This window comes from Dendrobates tinctorius, unplaced genomic scaffold, assembly GCF_039654945.1.
Source record: "Dendrobates tinctorius isolate UK_male_01 unplaced genomic scaffold, ASM3965494v1 ptg000026l, whole genome shotgun sequence".
Taxonomy (NCBI): domain Eukaryota; kingdom Metazoa; phylum Chordata; class Amphibia; order Anura; family Dendrobatidae; genus Dendrobates; species Dendrobates tinctorius.
In genome coordinates, this window is record NW_027361694.1 from 16,830,937 (window position 1) to 16,852,974 (window position 22,038).

At 44.6% G+C, this 22,038-nt stretch overlaps 1 protein-coding gene across 1 annotated transcript in view; it reads right to left on the bottom strand.

Annotated features, from left to right (window-relative positions):
• The window catches only part of RAP2A (RAP2A, member of RAS oncogene family), a 42,270-nt gene extending 30,214 nt beyond the window's left edge, over positions 1–12,056 (bottom strand). Inside the window, exon 1 of the mRNA XM_073569552.1 lies at positions 11,453–12,056. Within this exon, the coding sequence (XP_073425653.1) occupies positions 11,453–11,766 (314 nt within the window). The 5' untranslated portion in view covers positions 11,767–12,056. The remainder of the gene's footprint in view (positions 1–11,452) is intronic.
• Positions 12,057–22,038: the final 9,982 nt, after the last annotated feature.

Here is a 22,038-nt window from a genome sequence, read left to right on the forward strand (position 1 = left end):
ATGGCCGAATGATCAAGTATCTATTGAGTGCTTTCAGGTTGATTATAGTCCTGTAAGAACTATCCGGTTTACAGACCAAAATAGCGGGGAGTAGAAGCCTTCGCCCTTCTCTGCCTCTGGTACCTTTATCAGTACTTTTTTATGGCATAGGTCATCGCTTTCGGTCTCTAGGGCAGCCTGTTCCGACAGAGAAGACCTGAGCGGGGTGACCTTAAAACTGTTCCGGGGTGCACAGGTTATTTCTAGCCTTAGACCTGAGGCTACCAACCCCAGGATCCAGTTACTGTTTGAGATCCGTGACCAGGCTTGGTAGAATGCTGATAGTCTACCTCCCACCAGTGCCGCTAGTCATTGGGGAGGTTTGCTGGACTCACGGGATGCTTCCTGGCGTCCCCCTCCAAACATAAACCCAGTACCTTTTTTATTTTTATCTTCCCATCTGCCCTAGTCTCTGGATGATCTTCTACGGAAAAATCTCTTACTAGCGAAGGGACGTCTATAGGAAGGGGTGGGCAGGGAAGGGAATTTCTTTTTATCGGCTTTCTCCAGGAGTTCATCTAGGACTGGACTGAATAGATATTCCCCCTCACATGGGATGGAGCAAAGCCAGGATCTGGCCTGGATATCCCCGGGCCAGCACTTCAGCCATATAGCCCATTGGGCTGCATTTGATAGACCTACGGCTTTGGTCGCCATTCTTGCAGAATCTGCCGAAGCATCGGCTAAAAAGGCTGCCGGATTCTGGATGGTAGGTAGGGTCTTCAAGATAGATTCTCTCGAGGCTCTGTCCTCTAATTGTGACTCCAGCTGGTCCAGCCAGACCATCATAGATCTGGCTGTGCAGGTAGCTGCTACTGCCAGCCTCAGGGCGCCAGCTGACATTTCCCATGTCCCTTTCAGGTAGGAGTCTGCCTTTTTATCTAGTGGATCTTTTAAGGAAGCCAAGTCGTCAAAGGAAATAGCGGATTTTTTGGACGCTTTAGCCACTGCTGCATCCAATTTTGGGGCTTTGTCCCATTTGTTCACCAAGGGGTCCTCAAAGGGATATCGTCGTTTAAAAGCCGGTGGTAGGGAGCCTTTTCTTTCTGGTTTCTTCCATTCGCTATTGATCAGGTTTTGGACCTTGTCGTTTAACGGGAATGACTTACGTTTCCTGGGGTCTAAACCGCCGAACATTAGGTCCTGTGCTGACCGCTCTGGTTTTGCGTCTGTTACCCCCATCGTGGCCCTAACTGCCTTGACTAATTTATCCACTTGATCTAGACCCAAGCAAAAACGACTGGCGTCCTCCTCTGAAGAGGACGCAGACGAGGAGGTCGAGGGCTCTGAGGAATCTTCCTTTCCTCTAGGGTCAGCTGAGGAGTCCGACCCTGAGAAACTTGCTTTCTTTCTTTTCTTAGACGATTCCCCCTGGGATACGAACTTTAGAGCTTTAACTTCCGTCCTGATAATTTCCCTTAGACTCGTAGCGAAGTCAGGGGTTTCTTCCGCCACCTGTAAGAGTGAGGAAAGGGTAAGGAAGTATGTATGGTAATTTTTGGGACTACGCCTCCCTTTTTTTTTTTAACGTCTGCCGTATACATGACTGGCAGTTTTCTAGGGTAGGCATCCGGCAAGGGGCAATTGCAAAGGGCGCACTCCCTGTTTTTCGCTTTGTCAGCGCACTTCTTCCCCTATAGGAGAAAACATAAGGGGAACACTGCACATTCACGAAGATCTCTTACCGTGAGCAGAAGGCGTAGGTAACGGATCACGGGGGGGGGGGGGGAGCTGGATCCTTCGGCATGGACGAACTTCTGTGGCCGGATTGTCCACTTCGTTTTTTCTTTTGCTGGGAGCTTGTCTGGGACCTCCCTGAGGTACGTTCCTGCTCTCGGTCCAGCTGGGCCACGGGAGCTTCCGGCTCATTCATTGCTGCAAATGGGCCCGAAGCAGCCCTGCAGCGTTTTCTGTGGCCTTTTATGCTCTCCCCCCCCGGAAATCCGGGTCCGCAGGCGATATGTCAGGGGTTCCATTTTTCTCCCTCCCCCCCCCTCCTCCACGCCGCCATCTGCGCCGCCGCCACCCAGCAGTGAACAGAAAAAAGCCGGCATCCGATCTCCAGCCCAGTGCCGCCGGCTCTGTCCCCGACACTTCCGGCGCTTCAGTGAATGCGCGGGGGCGCGAAAAATGACAGCGGCACGGCGCCATGGCCCGACCCGGCACGCCACCACGCTACGCCAGCCGGCCCTGGATGATGGCCTGGACTGCTCCAGGAGACCAGGACGGGGGTTCGGGGGCAACATACTCACGTGCCGGCGCTGGCCCTGGAGACGGGCATCCTCCGGACCCCGCTCTCACCTGCTCCGCACACTGTCGTGGAGCCCTACCCGGACCCACCGTGGCGCTTCCAGGGACCCCGCACTGACCGAGGTAGGAGACCCCCCGCTACCTTAGTCGGACAGCCGGCCTGGGGATTCCTCGTTCATGATGATACGATCTGTAGGGAATCCTGTCCTTCAGGAACAGGAAACCAAATGATGCGTGGGAGAGGTGCCGCCCTTATGTATCTGTAGGATTTCCTGTTCCTGAAGGGCGGATCCCCTCTCTCAGGTGGTCATGGACGACCGAATAAAATTAATGAGCTTTTCTATCTTAGAACAGCATTCCTTCAGGTAGTTACATGTGAATTCCTGAAAACAGTATTAGGGCTTATGCTCATCTGCATTTAAATCAGATGAGTGCAATCCAATAAAAAAATAAATAAATAAAAGAAAAAAAATCGGATTGCACTCTGACTAATGTTTTTGATGGATTTCGATTTTTTGTGTCACCTGGAAGAAAAAAAAAATTTGCAATGTGCTATGAGTGGCCGAGTACTTTGGACCAGACTCACCAAATCAAAGTCAATGGGTACAAGAAAAAAAAAAAAACGGACAACACACGGACCATCAGAATGTCATCCGACTTTTACGGATACATTACCATTATGTAACATAGAACACTGTAAAAGGTCCTGTAAATTATTGTAGAATAATAGTTGCAGAGGTAAAAAAAAAAAAAAGCACTACGTACGCATGTCAGAGGGATCATCCTTATTCTCTGAGTCTGCCCTCCCTGTCATGAACATGAACTGGCATTCTCCCACGCTCGAGAGTGCAGTGCTGGTCCAGGGCTGCAGCGAGGGCAGACTCAGTGACGTCAGCGCTGGTCTCTGAAGCAAGAGCTGGCACCATTTAATTCATTCAGCAGTAGTTTACAGCTGGGACGGTCGCATTTAGCACCGCTCCTGATTGTAAACTGTATATGGCCCAGGTATGGATTACAACCACCAATTATTACCCCATTTGCCACAGCTACAGGGCAGTGGGAAGAGAGAGGCTAAGTGCCGGAATTGGCACATCTTAGAGAGCTGCTATTTCTGTGGCAGCTGGGGGCAGATGTTTGTAGCGGGGGGGGGGACCAATAACCATGGCTATGAATATCCCTCTCTGACGCAGAAAATTGCGCTGAAGCCCACGCCATTTTTTTCCCAAAAAGGTCCTTAAAGGGAATGTCACCTACTTTTGGCGGGCTATTTAAAAGAGGTCTGTCCGGTCCGATGGGCGGTGTTTCCATCTTTGCCGCCTTCCCATCCTTGGCCGCCGTCCGCAGTTTTTTCATGAATAGGAGTAGGTGTCCGCCATCTTTCGCGCGTGCGCTAAGCATTCTTGGCTTGCGCACGCGCAGTATGCTTTGCCCAACTGCGGGCAAAGCCGAAAAGACTTACTGTGCATGCACCGGTTAACTAGGCCCCGGAACACAGCAAAATACTTCTGGGGCTTATTTCCCTTTAAATACACACGTTCCATAATTTGCACACACAATATACTAATTATATTTGTCACTGACATCTATATATCAAACTATTTTTCTAGTGTTTACTGTATCTAAACCATGTCTTCTATCCTGTCGGCTCCTGCATTGATTTTACAGAAGCCATCAAATGAATTAATGGCTAATCTTCTATCTATAACTCTATGCAATGTAAAGATAAATATTAAAATTTATATTATATACACTGCGTTCCAAATTATTATGCAAATTGGATTTAAGTGTCATAAAGATGTAATTTTTTGTTTTTCAAATAATCTCATAGATGGTATTGTGTATCAGGGCTCTTTGGATCACTGAAATCAATCTCAAATTCCTGTGACAATTAGTTTACCAGGTGAGCCCAATTAAAGGAAAACTACTTAAGAATGATGTTCCACATTATTAAGCAGGGCACAGGTTTCAAGGAATTTAGGAAAGAAAAAGGACCTCTCTGCTGCTGAAAAGCATCAAATAGTGCAATGCCTTGGTCAAGAGATGAAAACATTAGATATTTCCCAAAAATTTAAACGTGACCATCGTACTGTTAAGAGATTTGTGGTTGATTCTGAGCACAGACATGTTTGTGCTGATAAAGGCAGAATGAGGAAGGTTTCTGCCAGGCAAGTTCATCGGATTAAGAGAGCAGCTGCTAAAAAGCCATTACAAACCAGCAAACAGATATTTAAAGCTGCTGGTGCCTCTGGAGTCCCTCGAACCTCATGGTGTAGGATCCTTCAAAGGCTTGCTGTGGTGCATAAACCTACTATTCGGCCACCCCTAAAAAGTGTTCACAAGCAGAAATTGTAGCAGTGGGTCCAGACATACATGAAGACTATTTTTCATACAGTCTTGTTTACTGATGAATGTCGAGCAACCCTGGATGGTCCAGATGGATGGTTGGTGGATGGCCACTATGTCCCAACAAGGCTGTGACTTCAGCAAGGAGTAGGAGGAGTCATGTTTTGGGCCGGAATCATGGGGAAACAGCTGATGGGGCCCTTTAAGGTTCCTGAAGATGTGAAAATGACCTCTGCAAAGTACTGTATATAGAGTTTCTGACTGACAGCTGTCTTCCATGGTATAAAAAGCAGAAATGTGCCTTCAGGAGCAAAATCCTCTTCATGCATGACAATGCACCATCTCATGCTGCAAAGAATACCTCTGAGTCATTGACTGCTATAGGCATAAAAGGAGATAAACTCATGGTGTGGCCACCATCTTCCCCTGACCTCAACCCTGTAGAGAACCTCTGGAGTATCATCAAGCAAAAGATCTATGAGGGAGGCAGTTCACATCAAAACAGCAACTCTGGTAGGCTATTCCGACTTCATGCAAAGAAATCCAAGCAGAAACTCTCCAAAAACTCCCAAATTCAATGGATGCAAGAATTGTGAAGGTGATATCACAGAAGGGTTCCTATGATAGCATGTAACTTGGCCTGTTAGGATGTTTTGTAGTTAAATAGCTTTTTTGTTCAGTGAATGTGACCTCCTAATGCTGCAAATTTCACAAATGAACATTTTCAGTTCTTTAAAACAGATCAAATGTTTAGAAATTCTACTGTGCCTAATAATTTGGCACAGTGCAATTTGAGTTTTTATTCATTTTGGAGATTATACTGTTATCATTGGGAGGTTTCTTCAATAAAATTTGATGTATACTCTAACGGGTGATGACTTTTATTAGACTGACTGTCATTTGTACTGACTATTTAGGAAAATCATAGAAAAATATCATTTGCATAATAGTTTGGAACACAGTGTATATACACACACCTATTCTATGTGTATATATGTAATCTACAGTTAGGTCCATATACACTGTGTGCAGAATTATTAGGCAAATGAGTATTTTGATCACATCATCCTTTTTATACATGTTGTCCTACTGCAAGCTGTATAGGCTTGAAAGCCAACTGCCAATTATGTAAATCAGGTGATTTGCATCTCTGTAATGAGGAGGGGTGTGGTCTAATGACATCAACACCCTATATAATGTGTGCTTAATTATTAGGCAACTTCCTTTCCTTTGGCAAAATGGGTCAGAAGAAAGATTTGACGGACTCTGAAAAGTCAAAAATTGTGAGATGTCTTGCAGAGGGATGCAGCAGTCTTGAAATTGCCAAACTTTTGAAGCGTGATCACCGAACAATAAAGCATTTCATGGCAAATAGCCAACAGGGTCGCAAGAAGCGTGTTGATAAAAAAAGGGCGCAAAATAACTGCCCATGAATTGAGGAAAATCAAGCGTGAAGCTGTCAAGATGCCATTTGCCATCAGTTTTGCCATATTTCAGAGCTGCAAGGTTACTGGAGTATCAAAAAGCACAAGGTGAGCCATACTCAGGGACATGGCCAAGGTAAGGAAGGCTGAAAAATGACGACCTTTGAACAAGAAACATAAGATAAAACGTCAAGACTGGGCCAAGAAATATCTTAAGACTGATTTTTCTAAGGTTTTATGGACTGATGAAATGAGAGTGACTCTTGATGGGCCAGATGGATGGGCCAAGGCTGGATGAGTAAAGGGCAGAGAGATCCACTCCGACTTAGACGCCAGCAAGGTGGAGATGGGGTACTGGTATGGGCTGTTATCATCAAAGATGAACTTGTGGGACCTTTTCGGGTTGAGGATGGAGTGAAGCTCAACTCCCAGACCTACTGCCAGTTTCTGGAAGACACCTTCTTCAAGCAGACAGGAAGAAGTCGGTATCGTTCAAGAAAACCATGATTTTCATGCAGGACAATGCTCTATCACATGCATTCAAATACTCCACAGCGTGGCTCCCCAGTAAAGGTCTAAAAGAAGAAAAAATAATGACATGGCCCCCTTGTTCACCTGATCTGAACCCCATAGAGAACCTGTGGTCTCTTATAAAATGTGAGATCTACAAGGAGGGAAAACAGTACACCTCTCGGAACATTGTCTGGGAGGCTGTGGTGGTTGCTGCACGCAATGTTGATCGTAAACAGATCAAGCAACTGACAGAATCTATGGATGGAAGGCTTTTGAGTGTCATCGTAAAGAAAGGTGGTCACTGATTTTTTTTTTGTTTTTGAACGTTAGAAATGTTTATTTCTAAATGTTGTGTTGGTTTACCTGGTGAAAATAAACAAGTGAGATGGGTATATATTTGTTTTTTATTAAGTTGCCTAATAATTCTGCACAGTAATAGTTTCCTGAAAAAACAGATATTCTCCTAAGATAGCCAAATCTAAAAAAAAAAACCACTCCAACTTCCAAAAATATTAACCTTTGATATTTATGAGTCTTTTGGGTTGATTGAGAACATAGTTGCTGTTCAATAATAAAAAGAATCCTCTCAAATACAACTTGCCTAATAATTCTGCACGCAGTATATACAACACTTTCTCAGCCACATCTCTTATAACTAGAAAAGTGCTTGAAAATATCACTTATCTGACCTAGTTGTAGACAACAATATACGGCCCTGATTTACCATGGCGTTTACGCCAATCATGTAAAACATCTTCAAATGTCGGACTGTATGAAGGACTACAAATCGATAGGCAGGGGAGACCAGTAAGGCAGAATATCTATATGAAACAAAATATAACATTAAGGATATGTGTACACGTTGCGGAATTGCCGCGGAACACTACGGTATCGCGAGACCGCTACGTCATCTCGGGTCATTGTCGCAAGGCATCGCTGAGGCCTGGGGACGCTGCGCGGGACGCCGGAAGGTGAGAATAACACCATTTTTTATTTTATTTTTTTAACAGGGATATGGTACCCAGGGCCTGGAGGAGAATCTCCTCTCCTCCAGACCCTGGGTACCATCTGCACATTTTCCGTTTACTTTGCGACTTTGCAGCATGTGGCCATAGCCACATGCGGAAAGTGGAAGAATGCATTCCTATGTGTGCGGAATTCCCGCGATTCCGCAAAGAACGAGCCTGCTGCATATTTTTCCACGACGCGATTTTGCCGTGGAAAAATACGCAGCATTAGCACAGCATGTGTGGAATGCCATTGAATTCAATGGGCTTCTTATTTTATGCGTTTTTGCAGCGTTTTCACGGCGAAAAAACGGGGCAAGAATGCATAAAATCCGCGGGAATTCCGGACGTGTGCACACAGCCTTAATAAAGAATTTAAGAAGCCCTCAGGCTAAAACAACATAACAGACATACAGTGATACATATAGATAACCAGCAATATGTGCAAGGTGTAGGGAGGTAAAACTTGTTTCCTATTACATATTTTGTTATAATCACATATTGAACTACGCAGACAAAATAAATACGAACAATCTCACCATATTCTCAGGTGGTGTCCACATGATTGGAATCCAGATCTGATCCCTCTACTAGGTAAGGCCGGGATCATACATGCGAGAAACACAGCAGTCTCATATGTTTATACCTGGCACTCAGGAGCAGAGCGTGCGGCTCCATGCATTGCTATGCGGCTGCACGCTCTGCTCCTGAATGCCGGTGGCAGTGCCGGGTATTAACATGCGCGACTTGGTCGTGTTTCTCGCATGTGTGATCCAGGCCTAAGTCAAAAAGTAGATCCTATCAGAGACGAGGATGCGCCATTCAAAAGCCAGATATTACCCCTCCAATATGACTCTTAAGGATCACACAGCTAGATTCCCCACCCCCTCATCTCCAATTGATACACCGTCCCCTAAAGTGACACTGATCCAAACCCTCATTAGATTCTCTAGCTCCTACCTCAATGCTCTGGTTAATAAGCCCAATTTTACTTACTGGTCAATGGGGAACCAGTTCCTATTGTAGCAACGTATCATGAATGGCATCAGTTATCTGCTCCAAAAAGAATATACATATTGGATCTTCTATTTGACTTTAGTAAATTGTCTTTTCGAAGACGAATTTTAAAGGGAATCTGTCAGCAGGTTTTTGCTATGTAATCTTAAGACAGCAAGAGTTAGAGGCTGAAATACATAATTCATGGTTGTGTCACTTGTCAAAATGTGTGTAAGGGTATGTTCCCATGGTCAGTAAACGCAGCGGGTTGGAAGCTGTGTACAGCCGCAGCGTCCAGCTGTCACAGCATAGTGGATGGGATTTCAAGAACTCCCATGTCCACTATGCGTGCTCCGACACCCACGGCTCACCTGCAGGGACGGACATGCGGCACGTCTTACCAGACCACAGCATGTCTATTTATCTTGCGGAGACGCCTCCTCCTGTGATCAGCAGCTCACTGTCTGTAGACACTGTTTATACAGAGCCTGGTGTGGGCGGGGACAGGTTCCTCAGCTCTGCTTCATTCTAAGGTCACGTGCACACGTTGAGCATTTGGTTGAGTTTTTTACCTCAGTATTTGTAAGCCAAAATTAGAAAAAAAACGCAGGAGTGGTGTCGTGTTTCTATTATACTTTTCCTCTGATTGTTCCACTCCTGATTTTGGCTTACAAATACTGAGGTAAAAGACTGTCCAAATACTGAACGTGTGAACGTGGCCTTAATCTAAAAACTGTGTCAGAACGACTGCATCCAGTAATCTAAGTGATACATCGCTGGATTCAGCTTCTCTTTGCCTACATCACGCAGTTCTCAGACGTGGTAGCAAAAACCTGCTCACAGACTCCCTTTAATCCCATTTTAAGTACTCCAAAAACAACAGTCTAATGACATTCTTATGTTTACTTATGATTAGAGAAGAGCCCTGCTTATTCGGCAAGCTATAGCGGGAACCCGGATACATGGAGCGCACCGGCTGATCGGCGCCGCAGCTGCATGTGTCACTGTCACAGCACATGCATGGAGAACCTGTGTGCTGGGCTCTCCATGCATGTGCTGTGACACAGCTACGACACATGCAGCTGCGGCGCCGATCAGCCGGCGCACTCCATGTATCCGGATTCCCGCAGTAGCTTAATTGGTAAGTGCTATAACTTGCCAAATAAGCGGGGACCGGAACAAATTCGCTCAACCCTACTTATGATCCCTAATTTTAATGTTTCTGCCATGGGTCCTGTTGACTCACATAGTGTGATCTTCCTCTTCCACTTCTATCATGCACATTGGCATGTTTTTACACTCCTCACACCTATGTGGAGCCTGCATTGGTCAAGCACCTGGAGCATGTAAAGATGGCATTTAGCTTCTAGAACGCAGTAGGAAAGACCAAGACGTTAGGAGCTTATCTTGCAGAACGTTCCAGGCATGTTGGGTGCTGGGAATTGCAGATTTGAGTATCAGGCATGCCTACACCAGGAACGGAAGGATATAAACATGAGTGACCACTGGAAATTGGAAAAAAAAAAAAGGAAAATTGTAAAATGTTTACACAAACCACTACTACGAACTTGGACCTGCCATAAAGGGCCTCTACCATATGAAAGGTTAGCACATTTAGAATGAAAAGCTGACAATTTGAACCTTAAGATGTTAGAAAGTTTCTTTTTTTTTTAAAGCTCTGATTACACAGGAAAATTCATGTTTATATCTAGAAACCCCAGACAGACCCCAAAGTTCTCACACTTGAGAACGTGCTCCCATTGCAGCCAGTCAATGGCTGGTCCAGGTATCACCTCAGGACAAGATGGAGATTTGAGCTGCTGATGTATCAAGCTCTCAGCATCGCCAGGACTGGAGACAATGGCAGAAAACCACGGCCTTCCAGTATACGGTCTATGGATGCAATAAGAATGTTTCCATTCACTGAATGCACATCGTGTATATTCGATTTGTCATTCATATTTGCACACAAAGTCTGAAGCATAATACTGAATCAGCTGGTAGACGAGATTATAAAACTCATCTATACATTGCAGAAATTCTCGTGTGTACATTGGCCTGCAGGGTGGATTTAGGAATGCGCAGAATGTCAATACTTTGGGGATTTTTCCCTCTGCAGTGCAAGGGATGAAATCCACAGCTAAAATCCACATCTAACACAAATGAATGTGGAAAACCGGCATCATGTGCGGGTAACCTGAAGAAGGCAGCCGCAGCCCATATACGTCTTTAAGGCACGTGTACAGCTTACCCGCGGTGGGATCCCTCCATGAGCCAGAATGGATACCGGCTGCACTAGTGCCTCCTACTGTGGCGGGCTTGTACCATTCTTCCTTGTACAGAAGACGCTCCCCCTTTACATTCTTAGGAACTAAAACAAATCAAGTGTTGCCCATCATTGCCATGTGTTTGGAGCAGAACGCTGGACAGTATACTTACCTTCAGACGACCTCCGTGTCCCCCTCTGACATCTGCCTCAATGGCATCAGACACTAGGGACATGACCAGTGGGGCTACCTGGTATGAGGACACGGCAAGGTGACGGAGCGCCCAAACAGGTGGCAGAGGCTCAGTGTGACATCTCGGAAGTATCATGCAGCGTTCGCCTCAATATTGGTAATAACTTGACCTCCCCTTTAAGCATTAGTTACAGAAACCCCTTTAAATGTTGACATTGCAATTAGCGACAAAGTGAAGGCGATGAGCTGCGCACAGCTGATCACCACAGGAAAGGCTGGAGGAGGAAGACAAAGGCTGCTCCGGGGCCGATCGTGTGCGGCAGTGCCATGTCTGTGTGCAGGCCCAGACCATACAATGGCGATGAGGGACTGCAGAGCCCCCCGTCCTCCCACTGAACACCACGCCCTACACGGCGCCCACCTTTTCACGCGGATGATCTGGTCCCTCATGGGCTTGATGTCCTGGAAGCTCTGCTGGTTCACCAGGCTGTACACCAGGATGAAGCCCTGCCCGTTCTTGATGTACAGATCCCGCATAGACGCGAACTGCTCGGTACCGGCCGTGTCCAGGATCTCCAGCACGGAGGGGGACGAGTCCACCTCGATCTCCTTACGATAGAAGTCCTCAATGGTCGGGTCGTACTTCTCGATGAACGTTCCGGTGACGAACTGCACGGTCAGAGCCGACTTGCCGACCCCGCCGCTGCCCAGGACCACCACCTTATACTCGCGCATCGTCCCCCTCCGCTTCCCGGCGGCATGCACCGCTCCTCACACCTCGCCGCTTCTCCGCCTCCTCCTCCGTCGTCGCCGCCGCCCCTCTGCAGCGGCTTCCCGAGGCATGGGAAAGAGGCCGGGCTGCTTGGCCCGCTACCCGGAGAGCTGCCCCCACCGCCTCCTGTGCCCACCGAGCGGTGCTTATCGCTAGCCGCCCCCGGCGTATCGCGCCGGCCTCAGCTCCCCCCTCACTGGGCTCCCAAGCCTCGCCCCCGGCGCGTCACCTCACACTAGCCATAACTATTGGAGCCTACGTCTATTTCCATAGCAACTGTCTATCCTCCAGAACACGGGAAGGGGCCAGCTGACAGAACCAATCACCGCCTCCTCCTCACGGGATGATGAGACGAGAAGAAGCGGCATCCGCAGCCAGGGCCAATCACTGCGTCATATCACCATCCAATCACATCTAGCCGTGCCCCCTGACGTCACAGCGCCGCACAGCTCAGAGGAAGATGCTGTTGCTGAGGGGTCAAGTTGTGTGCAACAGTCATCATGGTAATAATCAGCGCAGACAGGGGCCAGGTACAGTGTGAGGAGACCCAGGGGAAGAGCTCTGTACTGTGCTCCCATACATTACACAGTGTCTGCAGGGGCCAGGTACAGTGTGAGGAGACACAGGGGAAAAGCTCTGTACTGTGCTCCCATACATTACACAGTGTCTGCAGGTACAGTGTGAGGAGACCCAGGGGAAGAGCTCTGTACTGTGCTCCCATACATTACACAGTGTCTGCAGGGGCCAGGTACAGTGTGAGGAGACACAGGGGAAAAGCTCTGTACTGTGCTCCCATACATTACACAGTATCTGCAGGTACAGTGTGAGGAGACCCAGGGGAAGAGCTCTGTACTGTGCTCCCATACATTACACAGTGTCTGCAGGGGCCAGGTACAGTGTGAGGAGACCCAGGGGAAGACCTCTGTACTGTGCTCCCATACATTACACAGTATCTGCAGGTACAGTGTGAGGAGACCCAGGGGAAAAGCTCTGTACTGTGCTCCCATACATTACACAGTGTCTGCAGGGGCCAGGTACAGTGTGAGGAGACCCAGGGGAAGAGCTCTGTACTGTGCTCCCATACATTACACAGTGTCTGCAGGGGCCAGGTACAGTGTGAGGAGACCCAGGGGAAGAGCTCTGTACTGTGCTCCCATACATTACACAGTGTCTGCAGGTGAGAAACCAACAGAACAGTATTTGAATTTAGGTCAATAAAGAAGTACCATATTGTAATCTAAATACAAAAATTCGGATAATAATAAGAGAAACAATATCTTTATTATAAAAGTATACCTTTATTAAAATAGGGTAACAATAGTATACAACCGTGTCCTCTGTGTACAATAAATAATAATAATTAAAATAAAGATTGAAAAAATACCAAAGACATAGCAGGCTGGCAAGTCATTAATCCCAAATATGTACATATATATATATATAAATGATCCTGATACATAAAAAATCTTTCTCATATAGATACGTGAAAGTATAAGTGGGGAATTTGTATATAAACACCCTGAGAAAACAAAAATATATCTGATGTAAACAAAATGTCAATATCCAAAAAATTCAAAAAATTGTCATCTTGATATGAAGTGCCAAGAGAACAATATAACTATTACAAATAGTTAAATAAAAAATTGTCATCTCAATATAAAGTGCCAAGAGAACAATATAACTATTACAAATAGTTAAATAAGGTGCTTTTCAAACAAACAACATATACCTTGGAACCAAAATGCCAAGTGCAATATAAATAATAATCATTAAAAGTGCCAATGTGCATATAGCTAGGGTAAATAATGAGAGAGAATGAGAAAGGTGTATACCTGGAGCACAGCCTGCCGGTCACAGAGAAACACAGCCCCGACGCGCGTTTCGGAATTGATCCTTCGTCAGGGGGTGGTCTCTGATCTAAACCGGGTCCTTTAAATATACATCCGCTGATTAATGCCCGGGATTTGGGCCTATTGCGGCGCGCGCGCCGCCATGGTAACCCGGATATACAACCCGCCCCCACATCACATGACCGGCAACCCGGAACTAACCGCCGTTGCCTAGTCACAGACCCAGGAGCGAGGAGTCCAGGATCCTGGCTGCGCAAGCGCACAGGTCCACCCATAGCAATACTCAGCAGATCCAATGTGAGGGGGAGAGGATTCAACGGCGCATGCGCTAATGGACCAACAGGAGTGTGAATGCGCACGCGCTATCCACAGCATGTTGCCATGGACACGCAACGCAGACACACAACCATGTCACCAGAAGCACATGCGCACTTCCTAAACCCAGACACATGGGTAAAAAGTCTATATAAATGAATGTAAATAGAAGGGGAAGGGGGAATAGATTGACACCATATCATAATAATAATAATAATCTTTATTTATATAGCGCCAACATATTCCGCAGCGCTTTACAGTTGAACAGTTTCAAACACAACAGTCATAAGTAACAACGTTAACAATACAATAATTAAAGCGAAATAAGACGACCCTGCTCGTGGAGCTTACAATCTACAATGAGGTGGGGGAGATACAAAGCACAGGTTTGTATTTACAATGATGTATTTACAATGACGGTCCAGCCATCTTCAGGGGGTGGGGGTTAGATGGAGATAGTGAATGGGCTACACACACACAAACATGACTTTGATTACTGAATGTGATAGGCCGCTCTGAACAAATGTGTTTTGAGCGAGCGCCTAAAACTATGCAAATTGTGGATGGTCCTAATATCTTGGGGTAGAGCATTCCAGAGGATTGGCGCAGCACGGGAGAAGTCTTGGAGTCGGGAGTGGGAGGTACGGATTAGGGCAGAGGTTAGTCGAAAGTCATTTGCAGAGCGCAGCGGTCGGTTAGGCCGATAGACAGAAATGAGGGAGGAGATGTAAGGGGGTGCCGCACTGTGGAGAGCTTTGTGGGTGAGAACAAGTACTTTGAATTGTACCCTGTAATGAATTGGCAGCCAGTGTAACGACTGGCGAAGAGCGGACGCGTCTGAGTAACGATTAGCCAGATGGACAACCCTGGCTGCTGCATTAAGGATAGACTGGAGAGGGGAGAGTCGAGTGAGAGGGAGGCCAATTAATAGAGCATTACAGTAGTCTAGGCGGGAGTGGATCAGGGCGACAGTGAGAGTTTTTGTTGTTTCCATGGTGAGAAAAGGGCGGATTCTAGAGATGTTCTTTAGGTGTAAGCGGCATGAGCGGGCAAGAGATTGTATATGGGAGGTGAAGGAGAGATCGGAGTCGAACATAACACCCAGACAGCGCACCTGCTGTCGGGGTGTTATTATGGTGCCACCCACAGAGAGGGAAATGTCAGATTTAGGGAGGTTAGTAGATGGTGGGAGCAGAAGAAGTTCAGTTTTGGAGAGGTTGAGTTTCAGATAGAGAGCAGACATGATGTTGGAGACTGCAGACAGACAGTCAGTGGCGTTCTGTAGTACAGCGGAGGTAAGGTCAGGGGATGATGTGTACAGTTGTGTGTCATCAGCATAAAGATGGTACTGAAAGCCAAATCTGCTGATGGTCTGTCCAATTGGGGCCGTATAGAGAGAGAAGAGAAGGGGGCCAAGGACTGAGCCCTGAGGTACCCCAACAGTGAGAGGAAGAGGAGATGAAGTGGAGCCAGAAAACAGAACACTGAAGGAGCGGTCGGAAAGATAGGAAGAGAACCAGGAAAGAGCAGTGTCCTTAATGCCTAGTGACTGGAGCCTAGAGAGTAGGAGAGGATGGTCAACAGTGTCGAAAGCTGCAGAAAGGTCGAGAAGAATGAGCAGAGAATGGTCACCATTACGTTTTGCTGTCAGAAGTCACTTTGATGAGTGCAGTTTCTGTCGAATGTAGGGGGCGGAAACCGGACTGTGAAGGGTCTAGGAGGGAGTGAGTGGAGAGGTAATGGGTAAGGCGTGAGTATATCAGGCGCTCCAAGAGTTTAGAGATGAAGGGGAGATTGGAGACTGGTCTGTAGTTGTTTGTGCAGGATGGGTCAAGGGTGGGTTTCTTTAGTAATGGAGTAATGATAGAGTGTTTGAAGGAGGAGGGGAAAATGCCAGAGGAGAGGGAGAGATTAAAGATTGTAGTTAGGTGAGTTGTGACGACTGGGGAGAGAGACTGGAGGAGATGTGAGGGAATGGGGTTGGTTGTGCATGTAGTCGGACGAGAAGAGGAGAGGAGCCTGGAGAAATGCAGGGAGGGATGGGAGTCACTGAACTTGGTGATTGGGAGCGGATTTCCTGACGGATATTGTCTATTTTCTCTATAAAGTGGGAGGCCAGGTCATCAGCGCAAATGTCTGTGATAGGGGCTTGTGCTTTTGGCCTGAGGAGGGAGTGAAAGTTGTCAAAAAGTTTCTTGGGGTTGTTGGATAGTGAGGAGATCAGGGTGGTGAAGTAGGTCTGTTTGGCGAGGTGAAGGGCAGAGTTATATGTCCTTAACATAAATTTGAAGTGTATGAAGTCTTCTGGTGTGTGTGTTTTCCTCCATAAGCGTTCAGCACACCTAGAGCATCGCTGGAGAAATCGGGTTTGCGATGTGAGCCAGGGCTGTTTCACTCTGTGTTTGGAGGTTCTGAGGGTGAGGGGAGCTACTTGGTCAAGGGTGCTTCTAAGAGTGTCATTGAAGTGATGTACAGCCAGATCAGGACAGGACAAAGAAGAGATTGGGGACAATGAGGAGTGTAGGGAGTCTGAAAGTGTATGAGGGTTAATGGCTTGTAGATTTCTGACTGAATGGTAGGTAGGAGGGTGCTGGAGTGAGCGAGGATTTGTGAGTGTAAAGGAGAGAATGTGGTGGTCAGAGAGGGGAAGCGGTGAGTTATCTAGGTAGGAGATTGAGCAGAGCCGGGCGAAAACCAGGTCCAGGGTGTTACCGTCTTTGTGTGTTTCAGAGGTTGAGAGCTGAGAGAGGCCTAGAGAAGTGGTTAGTGATAGAAGCTGGGATGCAGATGTGGAAGTGGGGCTGTTAATGGGGATGTTGAAGTCTCCCAGGATAAGGGTTGGTAGTTCTGAGGACATGAAGTGCGGCAGCCAGGCAGAGAAATGGTCCAGGAAGTGGGTGGGTGAGCCTGGGGGCCGGTATATGACCGCTACTCTGAGGGAGAGGGGACGAAAGAGCCTGATGGTGTGGACTTCAAAAGAAGGGAAAGAGAGTGATGGAACTGAGGGGATGACCTGCAAAGTGCATTGTGGGGACAGGAGTATGCCGACTCCACCACCAGGTCTATTTGTCGGTCTCGGGGAATGGGAGAATTGTAAGCCACCATGGGAAATGGCAGCAGGAGAGACAGTGTCAGAATCCTGAATCCAGGTTTCCGTGAGGGCCAACAAATTCAGAGAGTTTTTCAGAAAGTAATTGTGTAGGAAAGGAAGCTTGTTGCATACAGACCGTGGATTCCAAAGGGCACAATTGAAAGAAGGAGATGAAGGAGTGCAAGTGATATTAGTAAGATTATTAAGGTTTCGATGTGAGGTAGGGTAGGGGTTGAGGTTGGGGGATGGTGGACCGGGGTTGGGGGAGATGTCCCCTGAAATCAGTAGGAGCAGGAAGATAAAGAGCAAGTAGTTTTTTGAATTGTATGAAGATTTTATGTGCAGTGTGTTTGGGCAAGATGGGCTGAGGCTTTTTAAGAAGGTGAGAAGTGCATGGGAGCTGTACATGGGAGAAGGAAAGAGAGAGGAGCCGATGTATACGAGTCGTGATGGAGGGGGGATTGGTCGGTGAAAGTGGATTGCAAGAGAAAATATGAGGATAGGAATAAAGCACATGGATAAAAGGGACAGCAGAGTGTGGGTTACCTGACTCCAGCCTTGACTAACTGCCATGTAATAACTGCTGTATCCCGACGCTTATCTTCGTGACGCTTTGCTTCTGTGATGCGTGCACCCCCACATGCGTGCACCCCTATGGATGGTTCTAAATTTATAGTCCAGACTGCAGGGTCAGAAGAGATGGATTGTGGGAACTGGTTGAGGATAATTTGGCAGCTGGGGTCAGCACACCAGGGTTTTTTTTTTTTTGGGATGATCAAAGACATTCAGCCTGGCAACATCTATTTTAACACCTCCACCAGATAAGATCTACACTGATCCCAGTCATGGATATGCAACTGTGAGTTTTAAGTACAATGCACCAAATGATTTATAACAAAGAATTAGCACACACATTAAAATATGTTTCTAGATGGTAAAGCAGCAGATGACACAGCAGACAGCAAGCAGAGGGAATTTTTACCATTAGAGTCTATTGCAGCAGATGAGACAGCAATCAGAGGTGGGAAGTTGTACCATTTGAATATGTTGCAGAAGACAGCAAGCAGAGGGAATTTTTACCATTAGAGTCTATTGCAGCAGATGAGACAGCAATCAGATATAATCACAAGAGATATATATATATGGCTGAATGATAAATATCCACAATTATATAAGCCAAAATTGTGTAAATTAGCAATAAACATAGTAAAATGACCACAATATGGGTAATATATACCCCCAAGATTATATATAGCATATTCTCAAAAAAGAGGGGGAAGAAAAGAAGTGAAAAATAAATAGATATAAATAAAAATAAATACAATTAAAATAATAAATAATAAATAAAGATAATAATAGTGATAATAGAAATAATGATAGTAGATATAAGTAAAATAAATATAAATATAATTATAATAGGAAATATAAAAATAATAATAAAATAAAAAAATAAATAAATAAATAAAAAATAATAAATAATAAATAAATAATAAACAAAAATAGGATAATATTAATATTATAATAAATACAACATATATAGGAGAGATAGTATATGAAATAAAATCCCCATCTTCATTCCACTTTTCATTCCAGATATCTATATAGACGAAATATTAGCATGTCAGTCCATGAATCCTCATAGTGAAGAATCTCACTCAATCGACTCACAAAAACTAGAATTCTAAAAAGAATAAAAAAGGTTAAAATTATTAAAAATAGTAAAAAGAACAGATTCAGAGAAAGAAAGCAGTTCACAACTTATAATTATAAGAAAGGAGCAAAGCTCAGATTCTCATTTAATCCCAGGGGCGATACTGTATTAAGGTTCCAGATCCACTTTGCTTCCAACCTAGCCAAGGGAGCACTGATCTTTCCGCCCCTAATATTGGGTTCTATCATATCAATGCCAATTATCCGTAAAAGGTCTGCATTGCAATTATGATGCATCTTAAAGTGTTTTGGAATAGTTTTTAACATATCCAAATCCTCTATTTCTTTTGCAGCAATAATCCCCAAAACATGTTCCCGAACTCTTACTTTTAACTGTCTTGTTGTCAGTCCGACATATATTAGGGAACATGGACAGGTAGCATAATATACTACCGCTTTTGATGTACATGTTATTGTGTGTGTAATTTTATATGTCTTAGACCCGTCTGAATTAGAAAATGTATTAGCCCGATCGACATTTGGACATGCCACACACCTACCACATGGTTTACATCCCCATGGTGGTTTTGATATTGATAAAAATGTCGACTGGACTGGATCAAAGACATAATGGCTTTTGACCAATTTATCTCCCAAGTTTGCTGATCTTCTATATGTCATACTAGGTTCTAATCCAATGTATTTGGATAATATAGCATCGGTATGTAATATAGGCCAAGCTTTCCTTAAACAATTCACCATGGCATCTGTCTGACCGTGATATTGGGTAATAAACCTCACTGTTTTCTCTTTTTTTAATGGTTTAGCCGAATAAAGTGCTTCATGGCGTGAGGTATTTTTTGGCCCTATTAAAAGCCCTTTTAATGGATCTATTGCTATACCCACGTTGTAAAAATCTGAGTTTAAGATCTTCCGCCTGTTTCCTAAAATCTTCTTCGCTGGAACAAATCCTACGCAACCGTAAAAATTGGCCGATAGGAATCGATCTTTTTAGAGCTGGGGGATGTGCCGAAGTTGCATGGAGATATGAATTCACTGCAGTGGACTTGCGAAATAAATCAGTCTGCACACAATTTTCTTTATCTCTTCGAACACTAACATCCAAGAAATCAATTACATCTTTGTTGACTTGATAAGTAAGATGTATATTAAGAGAGTTAGAATTTAAATTGGATATAAATTCTTTGAGTGTGTCTGTTGATCCTTGCCAAATCAAAAAAATGTCGTCAATGTACCGCGCCCAAAAGAGAACGCGATCCACCGACGACAGATGGTCCGATAGAAAGAGGTCCCTCTCCCACAGCCCCAGGAATAAATTAGCATATGCTGGTGCAAAAGATGCACCCATAGCTGTACCCTGGAGCTGCAGGTAGAAGGACCCCTTAAAAAGAAAAAAATTGTGTGACAGTGTAAAGGACAATAATTCCTCCACAAATCGATTCATGGACATGGACATTGTTGAAGAGCTCAAATAGAACTTTGTTGCTTTAATACCATCCGAGTGACGTATATTTGTATATAATGACTCAACGTCACAAGTCACAAACAATGTATCTTCTCCAATGTGCAGTCCATCAACCTTTTTGAGAAAATCATTCGTATCCTTAATAAAGGATGGTAAAAATTCCACTAATGGCTGTAATTTGGAATCAACAAATTTATTAATATTTTCCATATAATTCCCACATCCTGAAATTATTGGTCTCCCTGGAGGTATGGTTTTATTTTTATGAATTTTGGGTAGCATATATAGGGTGGGAATGGATGGTTCGTCAATCAAAAGAGCCGTAAACAGTTCCCTTGATATGACCCCACCATTTTGGGCTTTCTCAAGGATACACCGAAGTTCTGCTTGAAATTTACTCAAAGGGTTGAATGTTAACTTCTTGTAACATGTACCATTTTTTAATTGACGAAATACCTCCGTCTCGTATAAGGTCTTTGGCCAAACCACCACATTCCCACCCTTATCCGCTGGTTTAAAAACCACATCATTCAATTTCTGAAGTTTTTGGAGACCATCTCTCTCTTGTTTATTCAGATTGCTCTTACTAGGATGCTGTGAGATTTTCTCAAATTCCTTACTCACAGTCTTTACGAAAACATCAATCACAGGACAAGTAGATAGTGGTGGAAATCTACGGGAACGCGGCCGGATTGATAGAGGGATCTTACCTTCCTCTAACGTATTGTGTTCATGGGCCAAATCATCGAGGATAGTTATCTCCTCTTGTTCCGCTTCTGTTGGAAATAGTTCAAATATAGTTTCATCATGAAAGTGACGTTTAAATAATAACTTTCTTGCAAAAAGATTTAAGTCTTTAATGGCAGTAAAAGGGTCAAAATAAGAAGTTGGACAAAACATAAGACCTCTACTCAATAAATCATTTTCAATAGGAGAGAAATTATGTTTACTTAGGTTAATTACCTTAAAATTGTTCCCATAATTCTCAGGAGAGTATCTGGTAAAACGCTTTGTAGAATGATATCTTAACTCTCTTTTACGTTTAGGTGTAGAAATATTGGATATAGATACAGAAGCGGAAGTTGAGGCGCCAGATATATCACTCATTGGTGGATTAGATGTCACTGATGAAAGCCGATCCCGTTGACCATCCCCATCGCTATCCTGTGACTGATTTTTTCGCCATTTGTATATTCTTCCTGAATTAAAATCCCTTTGATCTCTACTGAGTTTATTGCTCTGGTTGACTTGTATATCTTTTATCCACTGATCAATATATTTATCTAATTGTAGACTCATTGATTGTAGTTGTTCACCAGAGAGGTTAGATTTGGCATTATTATATGCTTCCTCCAAGCTTTTGTCTATTTCAGATAAGGAATTTTCATTCAATTTAATTAGTAGTTCCATTAATTTCCTAGACGTTTCATTGCATGTTTTCTCCCAACTTTGAATAAAGTCCTTATCACTAACCACAAATTACGGGGTGACTTGGACTCTCAGGCCTCTTGGAATAAGCTGTTTATCAATATAGTTTTCCAAAAAGGCTTTATTCCACCAATATCGTATTCTTTTATGTGTTAAATTTTTAATGATATTAAATGTGGAATCAAATTGTGAACTGCCAACAACCATTGCTGTAGTACCACTGTTACCAAAAACCTCTTTAACTCTTCCTTGCCAGGATAATTCCCTAGCTTTGAAGTCCATTATCAGGCAGAAAAAACCTGTGCGAAACACAGAAATTAGCAAGGATACCAATATAGCCTGAATATAGCAGTATATTATATAAATCAATCAATTACTTACATATAATATTTAATAATTCTACTATATATAGCAG